This window comes from Rhamphochromis longiceps, linkage group LG2 (assembly GCF_057381845.1).
Source record: "Rhamphochromis longiceps isolate RC_006_pf linkage group LG2, R_longiceps_female_GT1.1, whole genome shotgun sequence".
NCBI lineage: Eukaryota > Metazoa > Chordata > Actinopteri > Cichliformes > Cichlidae > Rhamphochromis > Rhamphochromis longiceps.
The window spans coordinates 32,610,629-32,629,403 of NC_140558.1; the positions used below are offsets into that span (position 1 = coordinate 32,610,629).

Genomic DNA, 18,775 nt, shown 5'->3' on the forward strand with positions numbered 1-18,775 from the left:
ATTTATGATGACAGGGTTTTTAAAAATATACTATCTGCTTGCAGTTTAACCAGTTCTTTTATCTAGTGCTCAAAAAAATTAAGGGAAGTTATTTTTTGGTGTAATTTTAAATCCAGCCTTCATGAGTTTTTCCTGGTAGTTTGAAGGTTCTGCACTGTATCTTAGCTGTTTCTAGGACTGTGCTCTTCTGGACAGAGGCCTCTAATGTTGTGGCTGGAATCTGCTGAAGCCAGTCTTCCAGTATTTGGGTTAAAGATCCTAATGCTCCTTTACCACTGGGACCACCTTGGACGTTAACTTCCACATTCACTCCAGTTGTTCCTTGAGCCCCTGGTACGTCTCTGTTGTCTTGTGCTCCTTATTCCTGATGTTGCTGTCTGCTGGGATTGCCACAGTTACAGATGTGGTTTCACCACTATGTCTGCTTGGTTGGCCAGTAGCTACTTGGCTGTCTGGAGCTTGAAGTCTCACGGGACTTCAGTGCTTGTCACATTTAGCCCCCTTTGATGGTGTCTCCCATCATAAATTGGGGAATTCTAGTCTGTATGCAGCACAGATGTTTGTGTACACTGTCCCAGCGACTTGATTGTGCCTTTCAGTGTTTGTGGTCCCAGTCTGCATCATATATCTTGCTACTGTATGCAGGACTGTCTCTGGGGCCCCGTTACATAGTCTGCAATTTGGGTCCTGTTGGTTGTTGGTAGACTTCTGCCTCTGTGGATTTGGTGTTTAGGCGCTGTTCTTTCTCTGCCATGAAATGAGCCTCTGTGCTGTCCTTTAGGCCGACATTTTCTATCCACTGGCAGGATATCTTGATGTCAGCCACTGACCTTTGTACATCTTTAGCATGGTTCCCACTTGTTTGTGGGATACCCAGATACTTGAAGCTCTCCTGTATACCTGCTACTCTGCCTTCTGGTAACTCCACACCCTCAGTCCAGATTACATTTTCTCTCTTTGCAACCCTTAGGCTACACTTATCCAGTTCAAATCACATTCCAAAGTCCTGGTGAGATGGATCAGTGACTTAGTGCCTCAATCATTCCTTTGCATATAGCTTGATGTTATCTACTGTATGTACAGGAGACCACTTATGGTCACTTTACTCCTGAATCTATATCTATATTCACATTTGGGCTTACGAGGCTGAGGCCTAAATATCAGGGACAGTGCATCACGTTGGTATATTCCATACTTGATGGCAACTTGTGCACTTGCCTTGTAATTGTCCTCTAGTGATGTCCCACTGAGTTTCTGATAAATATTATTAGTGCACTATTAACCTTGTACAGTGCCAAGGACTCCAATATTCATGTGTGAGGCATTCAGTTGTAGGCGTTCTTGAGGTCAGTCTAGGCGGTGCTCAGGTGGACTGCCTGGTTTTAAAGTCCTTGCATATGCTTTATCGACCAGGACCTTGTGGTTTGGCCTTCTGGCACTTTAGACCCCATGCCTTTCTGAGCTATGCCTATGTCTTGACTCATGTCTACTCAGCTTGGTTGCTGCAATTGCTGAGGGGAACTTCCATCTTGTGGAGAGGCAGATAATTGGCCAGTAGTTTGATGGTGTCGTACCCTGGATCAAGATTGTTCTACTCTGTGTTAGCCAGTATAGATAACTACCTACTGTTAGCAGCCCTGTTATTTGTGCTGCCAGGTAATCATGGAGTGCTTCTTTAAGATTCTTTAGCCAGTAGGTGTGGAGCTTGTCAGGTGCTGTCCAGCTCTTCAAAGATTTATTGTTGGATGTCTGGCTTTGTGATGTTGACTGGCTCTTGCTCTAGGAGGTTGCTGTGGTCTGCTCTGTGTGATGCATCTTTCTGTCAGATGTTTTTCTAGTAATGCCTGGTTTCAGCTCTGGGTACGTCTGTTCTTGTGCTATTTTTCCCTTGTAGCTGAGCGATGGATGATCGGAAAACAGGCAATTTACTCTTTTGGCCTCTGCTTCTCTGGTCTATCACTTTAGCCAAGTGGCCAGAGCTGCAAATCTTTCTTTTTTTAGAGCCTCAGTTATGAACATCTTCTTGCACCTCCTTTTCATCCAGGACCTACTTCTCAGGACACCTTTCTGCACGTCATTTACCCAAGTAATATCCTTGATTTTGGATTCCAGCCCTATATTCTTAATGGGGGGCTTCCTCTATGCATAATCATATACTATTATTAATGTGTCAGTGGCATATACAGTTCAGTAAATAATTCTTTGATCTCCTGCAGAATTTGTAAGCTTGCGCTTACAAAGAAATGATCAATCACTATCTTTTATGGCAGTCTAATTTTAATGGGGAGCACCAACCAAAAATCCAGAAAAAAAAGCACATCAGATTTTGGCCAAGATCTTCATCCTCAGCTTATGCCAAACATCAGAATTCTTTGAGTCAAAGAGCGTGACTCAAATAACCACTCATTGCAGTCAAGGTTTGTGTGTTTGAGAAGAGCATCTCTTATCTCTTCATGTTGAACCTTGAAGTAGATGGCCTACAGCAGCAGAGCACCACGCTGGGTGCCACTCCTGTCAGCTAGAAACAGGAAACTGAGGTTACATTTCTCATGGACTTGCCAAAACCGGACAACAGACTCTGCCTTATGTCAGTGCTTCGGGGTGCTAGTGGTGGTGTAATGGTGTGGAGGGATATTTTATTGGCCCACTCTGGGCCTCATTGTACCAACTTAGCATTGTTTACATGATGTGTTATCTAACAAGATAACACATCATGTCACAAAGCTAAGATTCACTCTAATTGGTTTCTTAAACATGACAGTGAGTTCACTGAACTCACATGGCCTTCACAGCTTCCAGATCTCAATCCAACAGAGCACCTTTGAGATGTGGCAGTTTTATAATATAATGCAAGTAAAAAAATAAACTAATAATAATAATAATAATAATAGTAAATAAAAATAAACAATAGGGCGTTGGGGGAGAATTTTTCTGAGATTAGAGTCAGAAACTTATGAGAAGAAAGAAAACAATGAATGGGTGGAAGGATTTTGCTTGATACACAATCCATAAAAAATGCACTCTACCTCATCAACAGTGACTCCATTTGTCATTCCCTGTTTGAATTAGTGGGTTTAATTTCACTGAATCATTTATATTATTTTTCTTGGAAATGTTAAATATGAGAGTACATTTGACTTTTCTTTCCTTGGTAATTTTTTAATTTTGTTTTTAGCCATGAACTTACTTGTTTAAGCTCGAATAATACTCATGAGTAATGACAAAGTATTGCTTTTCTCTCACATTCTCTGCCTTGCTCTGTATTATCTGTATTGATAATAATAATAATAACAATAATAATAATGATGATGACGCTTTTGTTGTTATTCCATCTCAGATGTTGTTTAAACTTCTTTTTAATCCTATTAAAACCTACAGCAGCTGTTGATAAGGTGCATGACCCTGTCCCTGATTCAGAGGATGCATTCAGCCTAACAATGCAGTTGCCAAATCTCACACAGTGCTTTACATGGTCAAGGTCATCTCAAAGTCTCCATTACATCTTGGCAAACAGATTACATAATTGTAAGGCAGTATCCAAAGCTTTCCCTGTACATGTTGGCAGATGATCAGTCACAGTGATCAAAGCACTAGATGTGTTTCTTTGTTTTTGCTGCTCCACTCCAGCCCCCACAGAGTCAGTTATTAGAATACAATATATTATTATATAATATATTACATATGCTGGTACTGTAACAATTCCCGAGATCCTCATACACTGGCAAAAAACCCCAAACCTAACATGCTGGGAGAGAAAAAGTGATTATTTTTCTCTTGCAGAAAACAAAAACAGGAAGCCTTAGTAAGATGAGGAGGGTGTGAGTTTCTGTTTTGAGGTGCGATTCTTGCCGCTTAGCTGCCTGCTGCACCAAGCAAAATGTTTTTTGAACTGTAGATACTGTATGCCGACAGAGATGCAGACAGATAGACAAGATCTGTTTCGTTAAGGAACATGCAAACTGAAAACCAAAATGAGAAGGCACAATCCAACTAATACAAGCAGGCTGGCAGAAAACACACACGCACGGACAGGAACTGTAAACATATATTATCTATGCTCGGTCAGAGTGTGTGAGCTTCTGGATGCAAGTAAGTGACCTCGGATTAGTCGAAACAATAAAAAGCCACAATTGTTCAAGTTAATTAAGACAGCCCCATTCTCTATTCCTTCTTTCAGAGCACTGAGCAGGTGGTGATGGTTATGTCGTCGCTGTTGTTCTTGTTCAGGTTTGCGCACATTAAGATTCTGTTGAGCTGTGCTTCCCCCCCACCCCCGAGTTACTCTCATTTTCCTCCCTCCCCCACACTCCCTCCTGTCTGTCTCTTTCTCGCTCGCTCTCTCCCTCTCTCTCATGTTGTGTTTTGTTTGTGAGGATTATGTGGGGAAAACTTCCAGACAAGTGGAAGCTTTAAGACTACAAAGCCACCTGTGTGGTGGCTGGGAGGTAAAACAGTGTGGCCGCTGGAGACTTGGGTCAGGTCAATCAGGGGAGGCAGGCAGAAGGCTTATTAAGATGCTGAAACAAGTAAAGGATGTCTCGTCCTGTTTCCAAGATCCTCCTCGGAGGCTGCTGGGACCTACAGAACTGCCGATGTGGCCAACATCGATCAGCTTCCTGCAGCCTGTGGGGCTGGCTGGCTAACTGAATGTCTGTCAAGCTGATGGTGGCTGTCCAGCAGGCAAGAAAACATTTCCAAAAATGCTCATTTCTTCTGAATTGCATTTTTTATTATTCATTTTTATTGTGCTTTCACTTAGCTCGTCTTAACTTGATGGTCAGAATTCAATTTAGTTTTATCCCTGCATTTTTCTCCTCGTTGTAAGAAACTGGGCGTGACAGGCTTAATTTGTTTATCTTGATCCTGAAATGCTCTTTGTCCAGTCAAGTGGTACAACTCTGGATCATTGTCACTGCCTGAAATGACATGCCTGATTGCTGACAGCCTATCCCAGCTGTCATAAGGTGAGAGAAGCGGTCACCCTGGACAGGTCGCCAGCCCAGGGCACATAATGGAAACAGGAAATCCCAATACCATTAGCCATATTGGTTCTGGCTCCAGGAGGCTTCACTCTTGCACTGCAGCCCTGAACTTCACCTGGACTTACCTGGCGGCGGCGCATGTGAGAACACAAATGTCTGAGGCAATTTCTAACTGGCAAACTCACTAATGCAAAGTCCAGATCATGTTGTATTGCTTCAAAGAGGGAATAGCACAGCAAATTTTTCAGAGACACAAAACTCTATGTATAGAGTTTGCAGAACAATATGATAATAAAAGTTAGAAAACAGGTTTCACCAGAGCAACTAATGAACTTATGCTATGATAATATATATTATGGATACACTTGTGATTTTTATTATGATAACTCCTGTTTTGGGTCTGTGAACATCTACCTTGTGAATCAGTGGAACAGTTCTGCTTCGGCTGTTGAGTTATGGCAGCTAAACTTTACCCTTAAAAAAATTCTCCCATAGATTTCCACTCGGGATTCACTGAGTGCCTCGTCTCTCTCTTAAAATGTCTCCAACGAAGTGCCTTATTTCATCCCCACTGCCACGTCATTTGAGCTTATTTTACCAGGTTTCGGCATATAAAAATAACTCTCTGTAATCATGACATCACAGAGGTGATTCCCTTAAAAATCACCTGGGGTTCCACTGCGTTATTTTCCTCGGTGAATCCTGTTATTTCAACCACTCGAACAAACCTAGAGCTCCGAGGCAGCCAGCGCTCTGTGAATGACAGAGAGTGAGGGGAAAGGACGGCAAGGGGGCTGGTTAAGTGCACTGAGTGAGTGGCAGTAATCACAGCTCTGGTAAAAGCACTCATTTGCTCTGTGTTGCATTCCTCAGAATGGGCCTCCTCTCCATCTGATTCTAGCTCTCTTTCCCTCTGCTTCTCTCTCGATCTGATAATAGCTCTAGATTGAGTAATTGTGTGTTTGAGTAGCGCTACACTGTAGGGTGGAAACCTGCAATCAGATACTGAGAACACAGTTCTCTCTCTCTCTGTCTCTTCATTCATACCATGCCTCAGCAGTCTGGCCTCTCCACACCCAGCCCTCCCTTCAGCCCTGCAGTTCCTGCAGGGCTCACCCCTATGCTTCGTTTTTTTTCTCCCTCTCTTTCTACACACAGCTTAGTCTACACAGCCAGCGAGGGCCGGGGTCAATAACAGCTGTGCGCCGTGCTGTAATTGATGTCATCATTTCAATTTGAGCTGATTACAGTTGAGAGCTGCTTATCGTGTGACCCGGGGTGGAATAACATGCTGTAGGGCCCAGCGAGCTGTCACGCCTGACCAAGCTTAACTGCTGGACTGGATGGATGGATGAGTTGGCTCAGCCCAGGGCTTCCTTCTCTATTGACTTCTAATGCAGAGGTAATGACTGAGTGCATTACAGGGGCATGGCTGGCGCAAGTGTCTGTGTCGCTGGCATTTAATAGTTCTGGGGCTATTATTGTGATAGGCCTTCCCCTCTGTCAACACTCTCTCACATGATTACCCCTCAGTTGGCACAGAGCTGGGTGCATGTGAGTGTGTACTCCCATACTGTATGCATGTGTGTGTGTGTGTGTGTGTGTGTGTGTGTGTGTGTGTGTGTGTTTAGAAGCTAAAACTTTACCATCTTTAATACTTAAGGTAGAACAGTAACAACGTCAGTTGCATTGAATTAATACAATGATGTATTTTTTCATAGTATGTAGTATTTGCAAGGAATGTGCCAACTCCAAGCATCCACCCACAGAAAATAAATAAATAAAACACCTGTCAGTGCTTTGGCATTTCTCCTTGCAGTTCATATCTGAGTCTTTTCAATGAAAACACCAAAATAACACTGCCGCCTTCCGGCATTCCTGCTGTGTACTAATAACACACATGAACAGACTGCGGCACACAGCCACGCATAAATACGGCACATTAGAATCTAGAAAGGGCTACGCCTTCAGGACTAATTATCTGCTAATATAATTATAGCCACTTTATGAAAATACTACACATAAAATATCTTCTAGTTAGTAAGATCTTGAGCTTGCTGTTAACACAAACAGCGGGCACTGCCCTTAACCCCCAACACCACTTGTGCGATCAACACTTAGGAGCAGAGCTGCTGCTAAAAACAGACAAAGCCCGCTCACTAAAGGAACACTGCCTCTTACTGTCTCCTTCCTTTTTGCCGGAGCTCTGAATCTGTGGGTGTTGGGGAGCCACATTCTTTTTCTTTCTCTTTCTCTGTCATTTCCCTGACTCTTTTAATACCTTCATTAGGAGGGCTCTCCTGTTTGCTGCTACCGCTGCTGGCCAAAAAACACGAGACAGAGAGAGAAGTGAGGGGTGGAGACAATAAGAGAAATGTGTGCAGTAGTTTTTGTCATGCAAAGAGGTAAAGATGGTTCAGATTAAAAAAAAATTTTTTTTTCATTTTACCATTTGCTTGAGCATTTGACTGAATTGCAAAGGTGTGTTTTCTGTTGTGTTTATGAGGACCGACAAGGTATGCAACATATATCCTATCTGTGGAAATGTGGGTTCTGTTATCCAGGTGTGTATCCACCTTGATTTTAGGAGAAAAAGCCAAGATGACAGGTAACTCACTTCCTCTGTTAAAGCCTTTAGGATCGCTTCTCATACTCCCAGATTTTTGGCCTACCCAGACCCTCTGTTCCCACAGTAGACTATAGCTGACACCCCATTTGTCACAACATGCTGATTACCTGAAGCAGAAAGCCTCAAACTGGAGATAAATATCTGCATTTGCCACGCTGCAGTCGCAGATTATATTTGTCTGCTAGTAGGACAAAGCATTCATCTCTCAATCTACCACAGTTTAAACATTATTCAAGCATTATCTGCTTTGTGACACGATTTGCTGCACAGTCTTGACATTACGGTTGGAGCTCTACCTGTAAACGGCTGTCTAAATATTCCACCGGGAATACTGACATATTTCTGATGGAATATGTCGATATTCCAGGTGGGGTATGTGGATATTTCACACTTTCAGTCATTTTACTCCATCATCTCCTGTCTGTCCATAATTTTTTTTTCTCTCTCCCTTCTTTTTATAAGATTCTTCTTGTCTTTACAAGCTTTCTCTTTAGTTGTTGTGTGTTCGCATTTATGCGTGCCAAACTTTAAAGTTTAGAATGAACTGCTGCAGTGTAATCCTTGACCATTTCAGCCTGTGTGGCCACTTGAAAGACAGGGCCACTTCAAACTTAATAGTGTGCATAGAGCGCTCGCTCTGATTATTTGGTCTCATAAGCGGAGCTCATCGAAAGCAGAATTTTATAAAAACTTAAAGAAAAGCATTACTAGGAAAGAAAAATTAATTTATATGATGTACAAGCCTCCCAAGTGGAAATTACTGCATCTCTGGCTGACAGTTTACAAAGCTACCCTGTGTCAGTCCTCAGAATCTCAAGGTGAGAACGTTTTAATGGATAATTTTGTAATCCTCGATGTCCTATAACTGCAGGGGAAAAGGAGGTCCTCTGACCCTTGACCTTCCACAATCAGGCCAACACAGTCACAAACACGGCAGGAAAGCCACAAGTATGGCCAATCACTCTCACACATACACATAGACATTAACATGTCTCTATATGGAGTTCCAGTTTCTCACAGTTCATTTGTGTCTCAGAAAGTGTAAGAAAACTCCAGATTTTTGTTGTACAGTTTTTCATAAAACCGCTTTTATCTAAGCAAGTGTTTCTTCCTATTAAGGTCAAAGCTGAACCGTAAGCTCAGAGTGAGAGAGTTTTGTTTTTTGTTAAATAATGATGACAAAATCTTAAATATCCATTTAGCACTTTCTTAACCACTTATCCAAATAAAGCGGAGCGGGCTGAAGCCTATCCCAGCTGTGCTAACACTGGACAGATTGCCAGACAATCACAAAGCTACTATGAAAGCATAGACACACCATTCACAACTACAGCCAATTTAGAATTGCCAGCTAACCTCATTGAGGCAACCAGAGCACCCGGAGAAAACCCGCATAGGCAGAGAGAGAAGATGCACCTCCTGCTCCGAGTGCCAACCACGGCACCACCTCGCCTTCAAATTTGAAATGTAAAGTAAGCAGCAGTCCCCAATATGTCCCTCTATCTTTGCAACAGCACAGCCAAAAAAAATCCTGGAAAAATTCTTCTGAACCTCCAAACTCAAATACCGAATAAAGCCTTTCTGACATGGCTGCAGTCGGAGGGTTTTCCACTCATGCTGCTGCATACGTTAATCAGATAAAATCAAGACTGTGATTCTCTGAATTGTCAGATTTTCCTCCTCTAACAGGGATTATATTTGAAGACACAACATTTTCAAAGTCAAACAGGTAAACCAATAACCTGGCGCTTACATAGCCAGCATACACAAAAGCATGACCCTGAAACCACAACAATTATGAAGGGAATTATTTTATAAACCTTTTGCTTTTTTTTTTTTACATGAAAAAATAAATATATATATATATATATATATATATTTGAGAATTTCAAAGTTAAAAGAGCATTGTGCAAAGAAATGAAGAAATGAAGCTTGATGTTTTTACAGCACCATAGTTGTATTTAAATTTCATTTAGAATGACAAATGCATGCATGCACACACACACACACTGCTCAGTTCTCACCATCTATGGTATTCTGCCCCATTTTTGCCTTTAAAAGAATTTAAGAGGTTATTATTATTATTATTGTTAGCTTTGGTTTAAGTTGTATTTTTTCATTTAAACACTACCTTTTCCTTTTTGTAATCGCTCTTCCCTTACCACACTCCTGGGTCATAGCCAGCTAAAGGTTCTTGGTTGTGAATGACAACAGAGGGCAGAAGACACTCTAACCAGGTGTCTGGGTCAATAAAAAAAGAAAGCGGAGGTATTATTTGGTATTTATTTATTTATTGTCATTGTCAAGAACAATGAAATAGCTGGGCAAAGATGTCCTGCGCGGCTCTTCTGGCTTTAAAAAAGACGGATGTGGGCACAGCTAGGCAGAACTTGGCTGTATTTCTTGGCATGGGAGATAGGTTGTAAGAATTGATTAGTAATGATGTGAGTTGTTCAAGGGCAGAGAGAAACAAATTAAATCTAAGCAGACAGCCTCACGTGATTATTAAAAAGGCTTTTTCTTCTCTTTTTCTTTTGACTCTTTCACGTGTTACCTACAACGCTGACGTCAATACTGCAAAAGAAGATACGATTTTTAAACGATTCTTAAGCCTGTCTTGAGAAGTCTTTTCATTTAGTTTTATACTCCAAAACACTTTGTGTCATTACTTGAGGGCTAAAATATATTTTAGTGCATTTCAAATCTATGTATGTTTTATATTTTATGTATACTGCTTACATTCTTGAGTTAATGTGTAACTGAAAAGCAACAGGACATAAAAGTGGACGGATATTATTTTTTAGTGAGGAGACTGACAGACAGATATGTGGATACTGAACATATCACAGACAATGCGTATGAAATACTGCAATATAATATCCACTTTTGGTGACAAAAAATATTATTCAACTTATTTATGATTATGCTGAGTCTCTCATATCACTTGATTATGATAAGAGAAAGTTCTTGGGCTGGTTTAATACCTAAAAGGTCCACACAGACGTGAGGGGCAGCACACAAATGCTCTAGTCTTTCCTTACATGCTGAAGAAGAAGAAGGATGCCCACAAGCACAGGAAAAAGTACACATGGCACAGCAGAAACTACATGAGGAAGATGGTGACTAGTGCTGATGCCCCAATTCACTGGCAAGAAAAGGCAGTAAGAGTCAGCTATGTAAGTATTTTGCATTGTTACCCTGAAATAGACATTAGAAAAGATGTTCATGCAGGATAATTAGATATAATGGCTTAAACTAATGTAATGAAATAAGGTTGGTTTAACGTTAGCGGGCTACTCAGCAACAATCCCAGCATTTCTGTCTGTGTCCTGTTAACAAAATGTAACGTTAAGCTGTCGAATAAGCAGTCTGCCACCACAATGTCGGTGATGTAAGATGAATAATCAAATTAGTGTTCATCTAAAATCACCAAAATTAGTAAATTGGTGTGAAACTGGATATTCAGAATTGTGTACTTCTTCTGGTATCTGTACCAACGACTAAATTTCTGGTATGATGACGTCCCTGTGAGTTACTACTGTTTATAATACCAGTGGAGTGTTCAGGAATTCATCCATGCAGATTAGGGATTTTTCTAGTGACTAATTTATTAGTCGTTTAAACAATAGAAAAAAATGTGACTAGTTGACTAGTCTAAAAGACAGAAAACTGTCAGACTGAGCAAACTTTAAATGGAGGTAGTTGCACACTAAAGGAACCTGTGTAGTTTGTATTTAGGATATATAGATATATATATACGATTAAAGATGTTCCTCGTGAATCAGATCATGTTTAAAATGTTACTGAAACGTGCTAACTCACTATAGCAGTGCTAGCAGCAGTAGCTGTGGTTTATTTCATGTTAGCAGCCACACGTTGGTACGGAATATGGTTACATGCCCCTTTAGCTGCTTGATTATATCCCGGTTTATCCTGATACACCATACAGCTGATCCTATTTTACATCGAACACTGCAAAGAGCCCAAACAACAGCACTGTTAGTACAGATGTCGCCTTTTTCCTTTCCTTTCCTCTAACTTCACTTCAGACAAAGTGAGTGAGAGATGCTTGTTTTATGCAGGTGTAGCGCAAAGGCAGTCCACCTATACCTGCAGAGAGTGTTTTCTGTCAATGTGGGCAGTGTCACAAGTATGTGGTACAACCAGTTTGTGGTCCACTCTTGGTCTGTTCACCAGCCGCGAAGAAGAGCGACGTTATAACATGCAAAGATCTGAAACCGAGTGTTCAAAACACTTAAAAGTGTCCACTGCAGCCACTCTCTGTGCTTTTCATGCTGTATTTTTGATTTTTTCATCACTCCCTTCACTTTTCTGCTCCACTTTTTAACCACTCAGCATTCCACCAACACATAGGTTATCCATGCCCAGCAACATGCAACTGGTATTTTGAAGGACTACAAGGAAGTACGTTTGCAGAAACCCATCTCCATGTCCACACAGAGACACGTATGCAAACAGACACATTTGTGGGACCATAAATTGCACTAGACGGACCTGCCATGGTCTAGTTGACTATCACATCCTGAATGTGGATAACATGGGATTTTGTTCCCCATTTCTTACTATGGACAGATCAAGATTATATCAAAAAAAAAAATCAAAATCCATGCACACAAGTAGCATGTTTAAATAAAAGAAAGCAGTGCGCTCAACAAACCAATGATCAGCACTGGCTGATCTGTTATGTGTAACCAGCTACACTGCGACAGTAATCTTTATTAGAAATTGCCAAAAGGCTCTGAAATGACAGTCTGGAGCAAGCAGCAACAGCAGTGAGTTGCCACTGGCTGGTGTCAAGCTAAGTGGGCATGTCAGGCCTATGCTGTCCTGGCACCTTGCCTGCTCTCTCAGTTGCTCGCTCAGTCCCTAGTGTCCCCAACCCTAAACGGATCCAGTTGCTGTTGCTCAGCTCCAGCGGGGGGCAGATCTGGCTGACTAACAAACCCTTTTTTCTAATGAGGAAAACTCCTCCCCAAATCTCATCAGCGCCTGTGCAAACCCCCATGTGCATATTTCCTCATATTTGCTTGCCTATTTTCTTCCGCCCCGAGGCATATCTTTCACACTTGTCCATTCCACCTCTTCCCCGAGCACCGGTCTCCATCTTTCTGCGTCGTCTCATTTCGGTTCCTGTGCACAGTTTTCACACCGTCTATATCTCACTTCTCTCCCTTACTGACAGCCATTCACCAACTGTTTGCCGTCTCCTTTCTTTTTTCTCTATTCATCATCAGCTCTATTAAAAGCATTTACAATTTGAGCTCTTTGAGCAACTGTTGTGCAACCAAAATATTTTGTGGTGGCTATTTAAATTTGAATGCTGTTGTAGTGTTAGCGACTTGTCCACACCTTCTGTATCTATGTATTACAAGCCTGCTAAATGCTATTTTAATAGCTGAAGTAGTGATAAATAAAGAGGTTATCTTTGAAACATCAGTAATCCCTCCTTTTCCTCTTTGCATGACTAAACTAAAAGAGGCAAGAGGACAGAGGGATGAAAACATGACTCAGGCTTTTCTCAGGGCAGACCTAGTGTTGAAGCTTGTTTAGAGGACACCAGGCAGAGCAGGATGGTTGACCCCACGAGTGCTTGTGAGGATCAAATCTTTTATGATCAGCTCTATCCATTCCCTTGTGTCTCCTTGTGTCATTTTGTCCACAGACAACTTTTCAGTCACGAGAGAAGAGCACAGGTCACACACTTACCAGGCCATCACAATTGCTGATCGCCACAGTGGCTCCTGGCCTGTCTGTGATGTCACCCACATACAAGCATTCATCGTGCAATGGCTCAGAGTACCGGATGCTGTCGTTGTCATCATGCCACTCCATCTTGGCTCCGGGTGCAACCAGCCTGGCATTGTGGCGCAGACGTAAGTGGAACTCCCGGCCGAAGATGGTGACGTTGTAGTAAAGCCTCTCCTGAGGGGGCACAGCTCCTCTTGGTCCTTCCCACTCATCATTGCCTTCTCCTACCTCCCTCCTCCGGCGCCTACGGGACTGCCCTCCTGCCATGCTGCCAGCCGAGACGGCGTGTGACAAGAAGCGGCCCTCTGCGTCCACACTGATCGGCCTAACCAGTCCATACTCCCCCAGGATGTGCTGCAGGGAGTCTAGGAAAAGGACAGGTAAGTTGGGTGGGAGGGAGGAAGGGAATGAGACAAGAGAAGGTGAAAGATGGTAAAATGCACAAATGTGGGAGGCAGTCAAGAGGGAGAAGTAGAAAATTAAAAAAAACAGCACAAAGAGGAGGGTACGTCATGGGTGAATAATGGGGGATAAATAGTGGGGAAAATCAGGAGTCATGGGAATGGAAAAAAAGAGGTGGGGGGAGGAAAAAAGGGATTAGGAAAATGTCAAGTTTGGCAAGGAATTATTTATTCCTTATTCCAAGCTGCGGTAAGGGTAGCACAGTGATAAATAAAAAGTGAAATCAGTAACCTTTCACACACACACACACACACACACACACACACACACACACACACACACACACACACACACACACACACACAGCCCCACCCATGAACCTAGAGGCGACCCCCGTGCTCGGCAGTTTGCGTTTGGAAACGGCAGCCTCAGCAGTGCACGCTGCGCTCCTGACACCTTCTGTTGCCCTTCCACCATCAACGGGAAAGTCAGTACAAGATCAAGGTGCTAATTGCTGCTTTATCACGCTGTTATATCACCCACAACCTGCTCAAACCGAGAATAAACAGAAAACCTCTATTAAAAACAACAACAACAAAACTGATCCAGTGGCTCAGATCCCCCCCCCCCCCCTCAGCCGCTTCTTATCAATATGAACTGAAATGCATCTGTAACCACTGTTCTCATGATCATCAATATCTATGATTAAGTGATTATATTTAAACTGTTCGTACAGATAAGTATAAGACACACGTTTTTAACTGATATCAAATGACGATTTCTAAGATTAGAAAGCTCTTTCTCTTTTAGTGACATGTGACACTGACGTTACAGGTGCAACCTCGCAGCGCTCATACACTAACACATAGCCTGCACACACTGAGCCAAGGCCACTTTATGGTGTCAATGCCATTACACAGTCAAACAGTATGTTGCTGTCACCTTGTATATGGTCCCCGGATGCAGATCCACTTCTTTCTTTCTTTATTTTAATATTTAAGTATCCACCTATAACATCTAATTCATAAAGTTTGCAAACCGATAAAAGCCAAACACACAGTGTAAACATTTCTTCATCCTCCATGTTGGAGGAATGATTTGATAATAGTGTGATCAATAGGCTGACATCCGACTCCAGCGTCCTGTGACAGATCGATAGATGCGACAGCGGCCGAATCAGATAATGTTAGGCTACTTCCCTGCGAAATCCGACAGTAAACCGGTGCATCAGATGCCCTCTTACACCCCAGATAAAATTATACCCTGGACAGGGGGGGCAAATCACAACACTGCTTGCACCGCTGAGGGACCTTCGGAAAGTCCCTTTAAGCACCACAGCAGGACACGGGCTACAGAAGTTGCAAATGCGCACCACAATATCATTTGCAACAAAACTGCAAAAGCGTGGCAAAAATGAAACACAAGCAAGAAGCAGGACAGTGCCTCCCCGCTACGATGAGCTTCCACACTTCCAGTGAGCGCGCGAGAGCCCCCGCGCAGCCCAGCTGATAAGATATGATCAGATAAGAAGAACAACGTAAACACTGACCACGCTCAAGTGGACTCCACTCACCAACGCTACTGGCGATGTAAAGGCCGCTGGTGTGCAGCAGAAAGGCCGGTAGAATAATTAGGACAGTATATCCTGTTGAGAAACCCATGGCAGCTCCGAACTGCGCAGGTGAGAGAGTGGGACTCCGGGCTCCAGTGTGGTGAAGTTCCCCGCCTGGCGCGACCAGCCACGCCACGACAGCAACAGCACAGCAGCCCGCAACTAGACTGCCAAGTGCACCGGGAGAGACGGAGCTCTCCTCCCCTCTCTCTCTCTCTCTCTTTCTCTCTCTCTCCTCCTCCTCTCCGTCGAGGTCTCTCACTCTCGCTCGCTCACTCTTCTTCGCTCCCTCTCTCACTCAACTCTTCTCTTTCCGCTCTGTCTCTCCTTCTTTCTCCCAACTTCTCTCTTGAATTCTGCGTGCTCCCACTTTTTTTCTATTTCTCTTACCTCTGACAACTCTCTGAAACTACACACACACGCACACACAGAGACCGGCCGCCGGGAGTGTCTCCTCTGTGTGATAAGTGAGTGAGCGGTGGCTGTGCTGCGGCTGCACTGATGGACCGACAGACAGCTTCTTTTTTTTTTTTAAAGAAAAGAAAAGAAAGAAAGAAATGCGCTTCATGGTACATCAAGCGCATGTCACAAACCCGAAGCATTGATTCTTATTTTTTATTTTTTACACTTAGACACCCTTTCCGGGACCATAACTGCTGTTAAACCCTGCACTCCACCGCACTCCGACGAGCTGCGAACCTCTTTGTAAACTTTGAATATTCCGTTAAGCTTTCTTGTTTTCAGTACGCAGCAGCGCCCCGCGTGGTGTGCTGGTAGAAATGCACTGAGTTTTGCAGGGCCCAAGGGTCCAATTTACAGCCAGCGAAAAAAAGAAGAAGAAGAAAAAAGAAAAGAGAGAAAAGAGAAGCCTTATAGCCATAACCTGCATTGCCCTCATTTAGCACATCATTTACCCTCGTTGACCACTAATCTTCAACTGTTGTAAACAGAAATAAGATGCATGACGTGAACTACAGAAACGAGGCAAACCATTTTTATTTCAAATTCCTTTTTTTCCCTTTTAAGAATAACATTAAGGAGAGGTAAATAAATAAATCTTTAAAATAACATCAAAATCAATTAATTTAATCTGCTGAGTCGCAAAATAAGCTTTTTTTTAAAAAAATTTTTAAGGCAGCAGATTTATTTATAGTCTTTAGTTTCTATTCATTTTTATTCTTGTGCCAAGATTTTCAAAGCAACAAAAAGCGATCAAAGAGTTCCAAAGATGCAAAACACTGTTTACTTAGTTCCAAATACTGCAAAACACATCAGATTGAAGTGCAAAACAATCAGCGTAATTATAATTGACCGTTCCTCCATGACATCATTAGTTTTAAAATATGATCATCTGACTAATATATGTCCTCCTCAATGCGGTCAAACAGCTTCTAACCTCAAGGGCATGGATTTTGGGGTGTGCTGTGGTGTCCTGCACTGGGATGTTGGCAGCAGATCCTTTGGGTCTTGTGGGACGGCTTCCCGCAGATGCTCGATCAAATTGGGATCTGGGGAGTTTGGAGTCTGGATCAATGCCTCGGGCTCTTTGTCATTTTCCTCAAGCTGTGCATGCCTGGGCTTTTTTTCCCCATATTCCAGCTTCACGCTGCACTTGAACGAGATGGCACAAGTTATTCATTTCACCTTTCAGCGCTTTTGCTGTTGTGGATGATCGTCTAGGTGTGTGTTTTGAGGAGGCTACAGTGATCCTGAGCAGGTGTTAAAAAATGGAATAATTGTGAAAAAAAGAATTACACCAAAGATCAACCAATAAATAAATAATACATCCTAGTTCTTAACTGACTTAACAGACAGTTACTTGTGGGACTCTCAGTACACACAGCTGATTTTTCTTTGTGGAACAGAAAAACATATAGAGGAAAACAGATTTTTACAGAGGTAAAATAATCGGCCTGGATTGCTCTTGGAGTTAAGCCTGTACAGCTGCTTAAAGGTTACACATAACTTCAAATGACAGTATTAATCGTGCAATAGCAGAGATTTCCCACCTGTCTAACAGTAACCCTGTCAGTTGAGAAGGTGCTACTTGCTAGTTTGGAACAGATCTACTGTCCAACAATAAAATACCCCAAACAATCCTAACAATCAGTAGCCTAACCACCAGTTACAGTAGAGGCTTTCTTTCGCTGAGCCCCTCAGGCTGATCCAATAAAGCATCGTGCATAATTAGATGATGGTATTAATTACTCTTTCTGCAGAAGCTCAGTCAGTGTAGTGCTGCTTGGTTGCAACCTAGAGGCAGACAGTTTATGTCAGGTAAATAATGGGAAGCCACAGGCAACTGAAAATTGTACATTTTTAACTTTTAAAAAAGTTAATTGTCTGAGTGGCCTTGCTATTAGCGTCTAAAAATGTAGGTTAATTAAAATAGCTGTTTTCCTGTTGTAACATTTTTTTTATTATAATATTTCAGATAAAAGGTTCTGTTTAAAACTGCTGTGAATCTGCTGCAGCTCTGCTCTAAATATATTGTTACCAAGGTTTTCTTAAATGCGCTTCATTGAGGAAATATACTCAGTATAAAGTAAGTCGACTTATATGATTTTGTGCCTTACCACAAATCTGAAATACGAATGATTCGTCTTCAGCTTTCTTTTTATACTTAACACATATATCACTGAGCCTCTGGCACTGGAGTGAAGTTCACTCTTGATGATTAATAAGTGCTGAACACAGAGCTGTATGGGTCAAATTCTATTAATGATACTGTAATTTCCAATCATTACAAATCGTGATATGAATTGACTTATACGCTTTTTCAGTTTTCCTTGGAGACACTTTGTTCGCTGTAAATTTCGGATGACTACAACATTCGAAAAAGTCACAGCTGCCTGACAAAACTGTCAGCTTCACAAATAAAGTTGCTTACTGTGAGCATTTTAGCATTCTAATTAGTATTTAGATCAAAGCAGTGCTGTGCAAATAGCCTCACAGATCTGCTACAGTGGCTTTTAGACTCTGATTTCTACAAAGATCTGGTAGCTAATTCCACACGCCACTGTGTGTGTCTGTGTGTGCTTATGTGTGTCAGCTTTAAACAAAAAGGCTTAAAGAAAGGAATTTGTTTACGTATCTCCAAGCTTATCAGAGGAATCTTGTTACCGATTAGTACGATGTACCGTGTCAGTCATAATTTGCCCAAATTTGGCTTTTCCCAGTATAGTAAAGGTGGTAATATACACTCACCAGACACTTTGAAACGTGCACTTTGCTAGTACTGGACTGTACTGGACCTATTTTTGCCTTCAGAACTGCTTTAATTCTTCATGGCACAGATTTAAGAAGATTGTGGAAGTATTCCTCAAAGATTTTGGTTCATATTGATATGATGGCATCACACAGTTGCTGCAAATCTGTCGG

At 42.2% G+C, this 18,775-nt stretch overlaps 1 protein-coding gene across 2 annotated transcripts in view; it reads right to left on the reverse strand.

The window, feature by feature from the left end:
* LOC146677551 (A disintegrin and metalloproteinase with thrombospondin motifs 2-like) overlaps window positions 1-15,854 on the reverse strand; it is a 152,060-nt gene extending 136,206 nt beyond the window's left edge. For both annotated transcript variants that reach the window (XM_085423837.1, XM_085423829.1), the window contains exons 1-2: window positions 15,356-15,854; window positions 13,339-13,745 (exon numbers count right to left, since the gene is read on the reverse strand). In XM_085423837.1, coding sequence (XP_085279963.1) covers window positions 13,339-13,745; window positions 15,356-15,443 — 495 coding nt within the window. In that variant the 5' untranslated portion in view covers window positions 15,444-15,854. The remainder of the gene's footprint in view (window positions 1-13,338; window positions 13,746-15,355) is intronic.
* Between the last annotated feature and the right edge of the window lie 2,921 nt (window positions 15,855-18,775).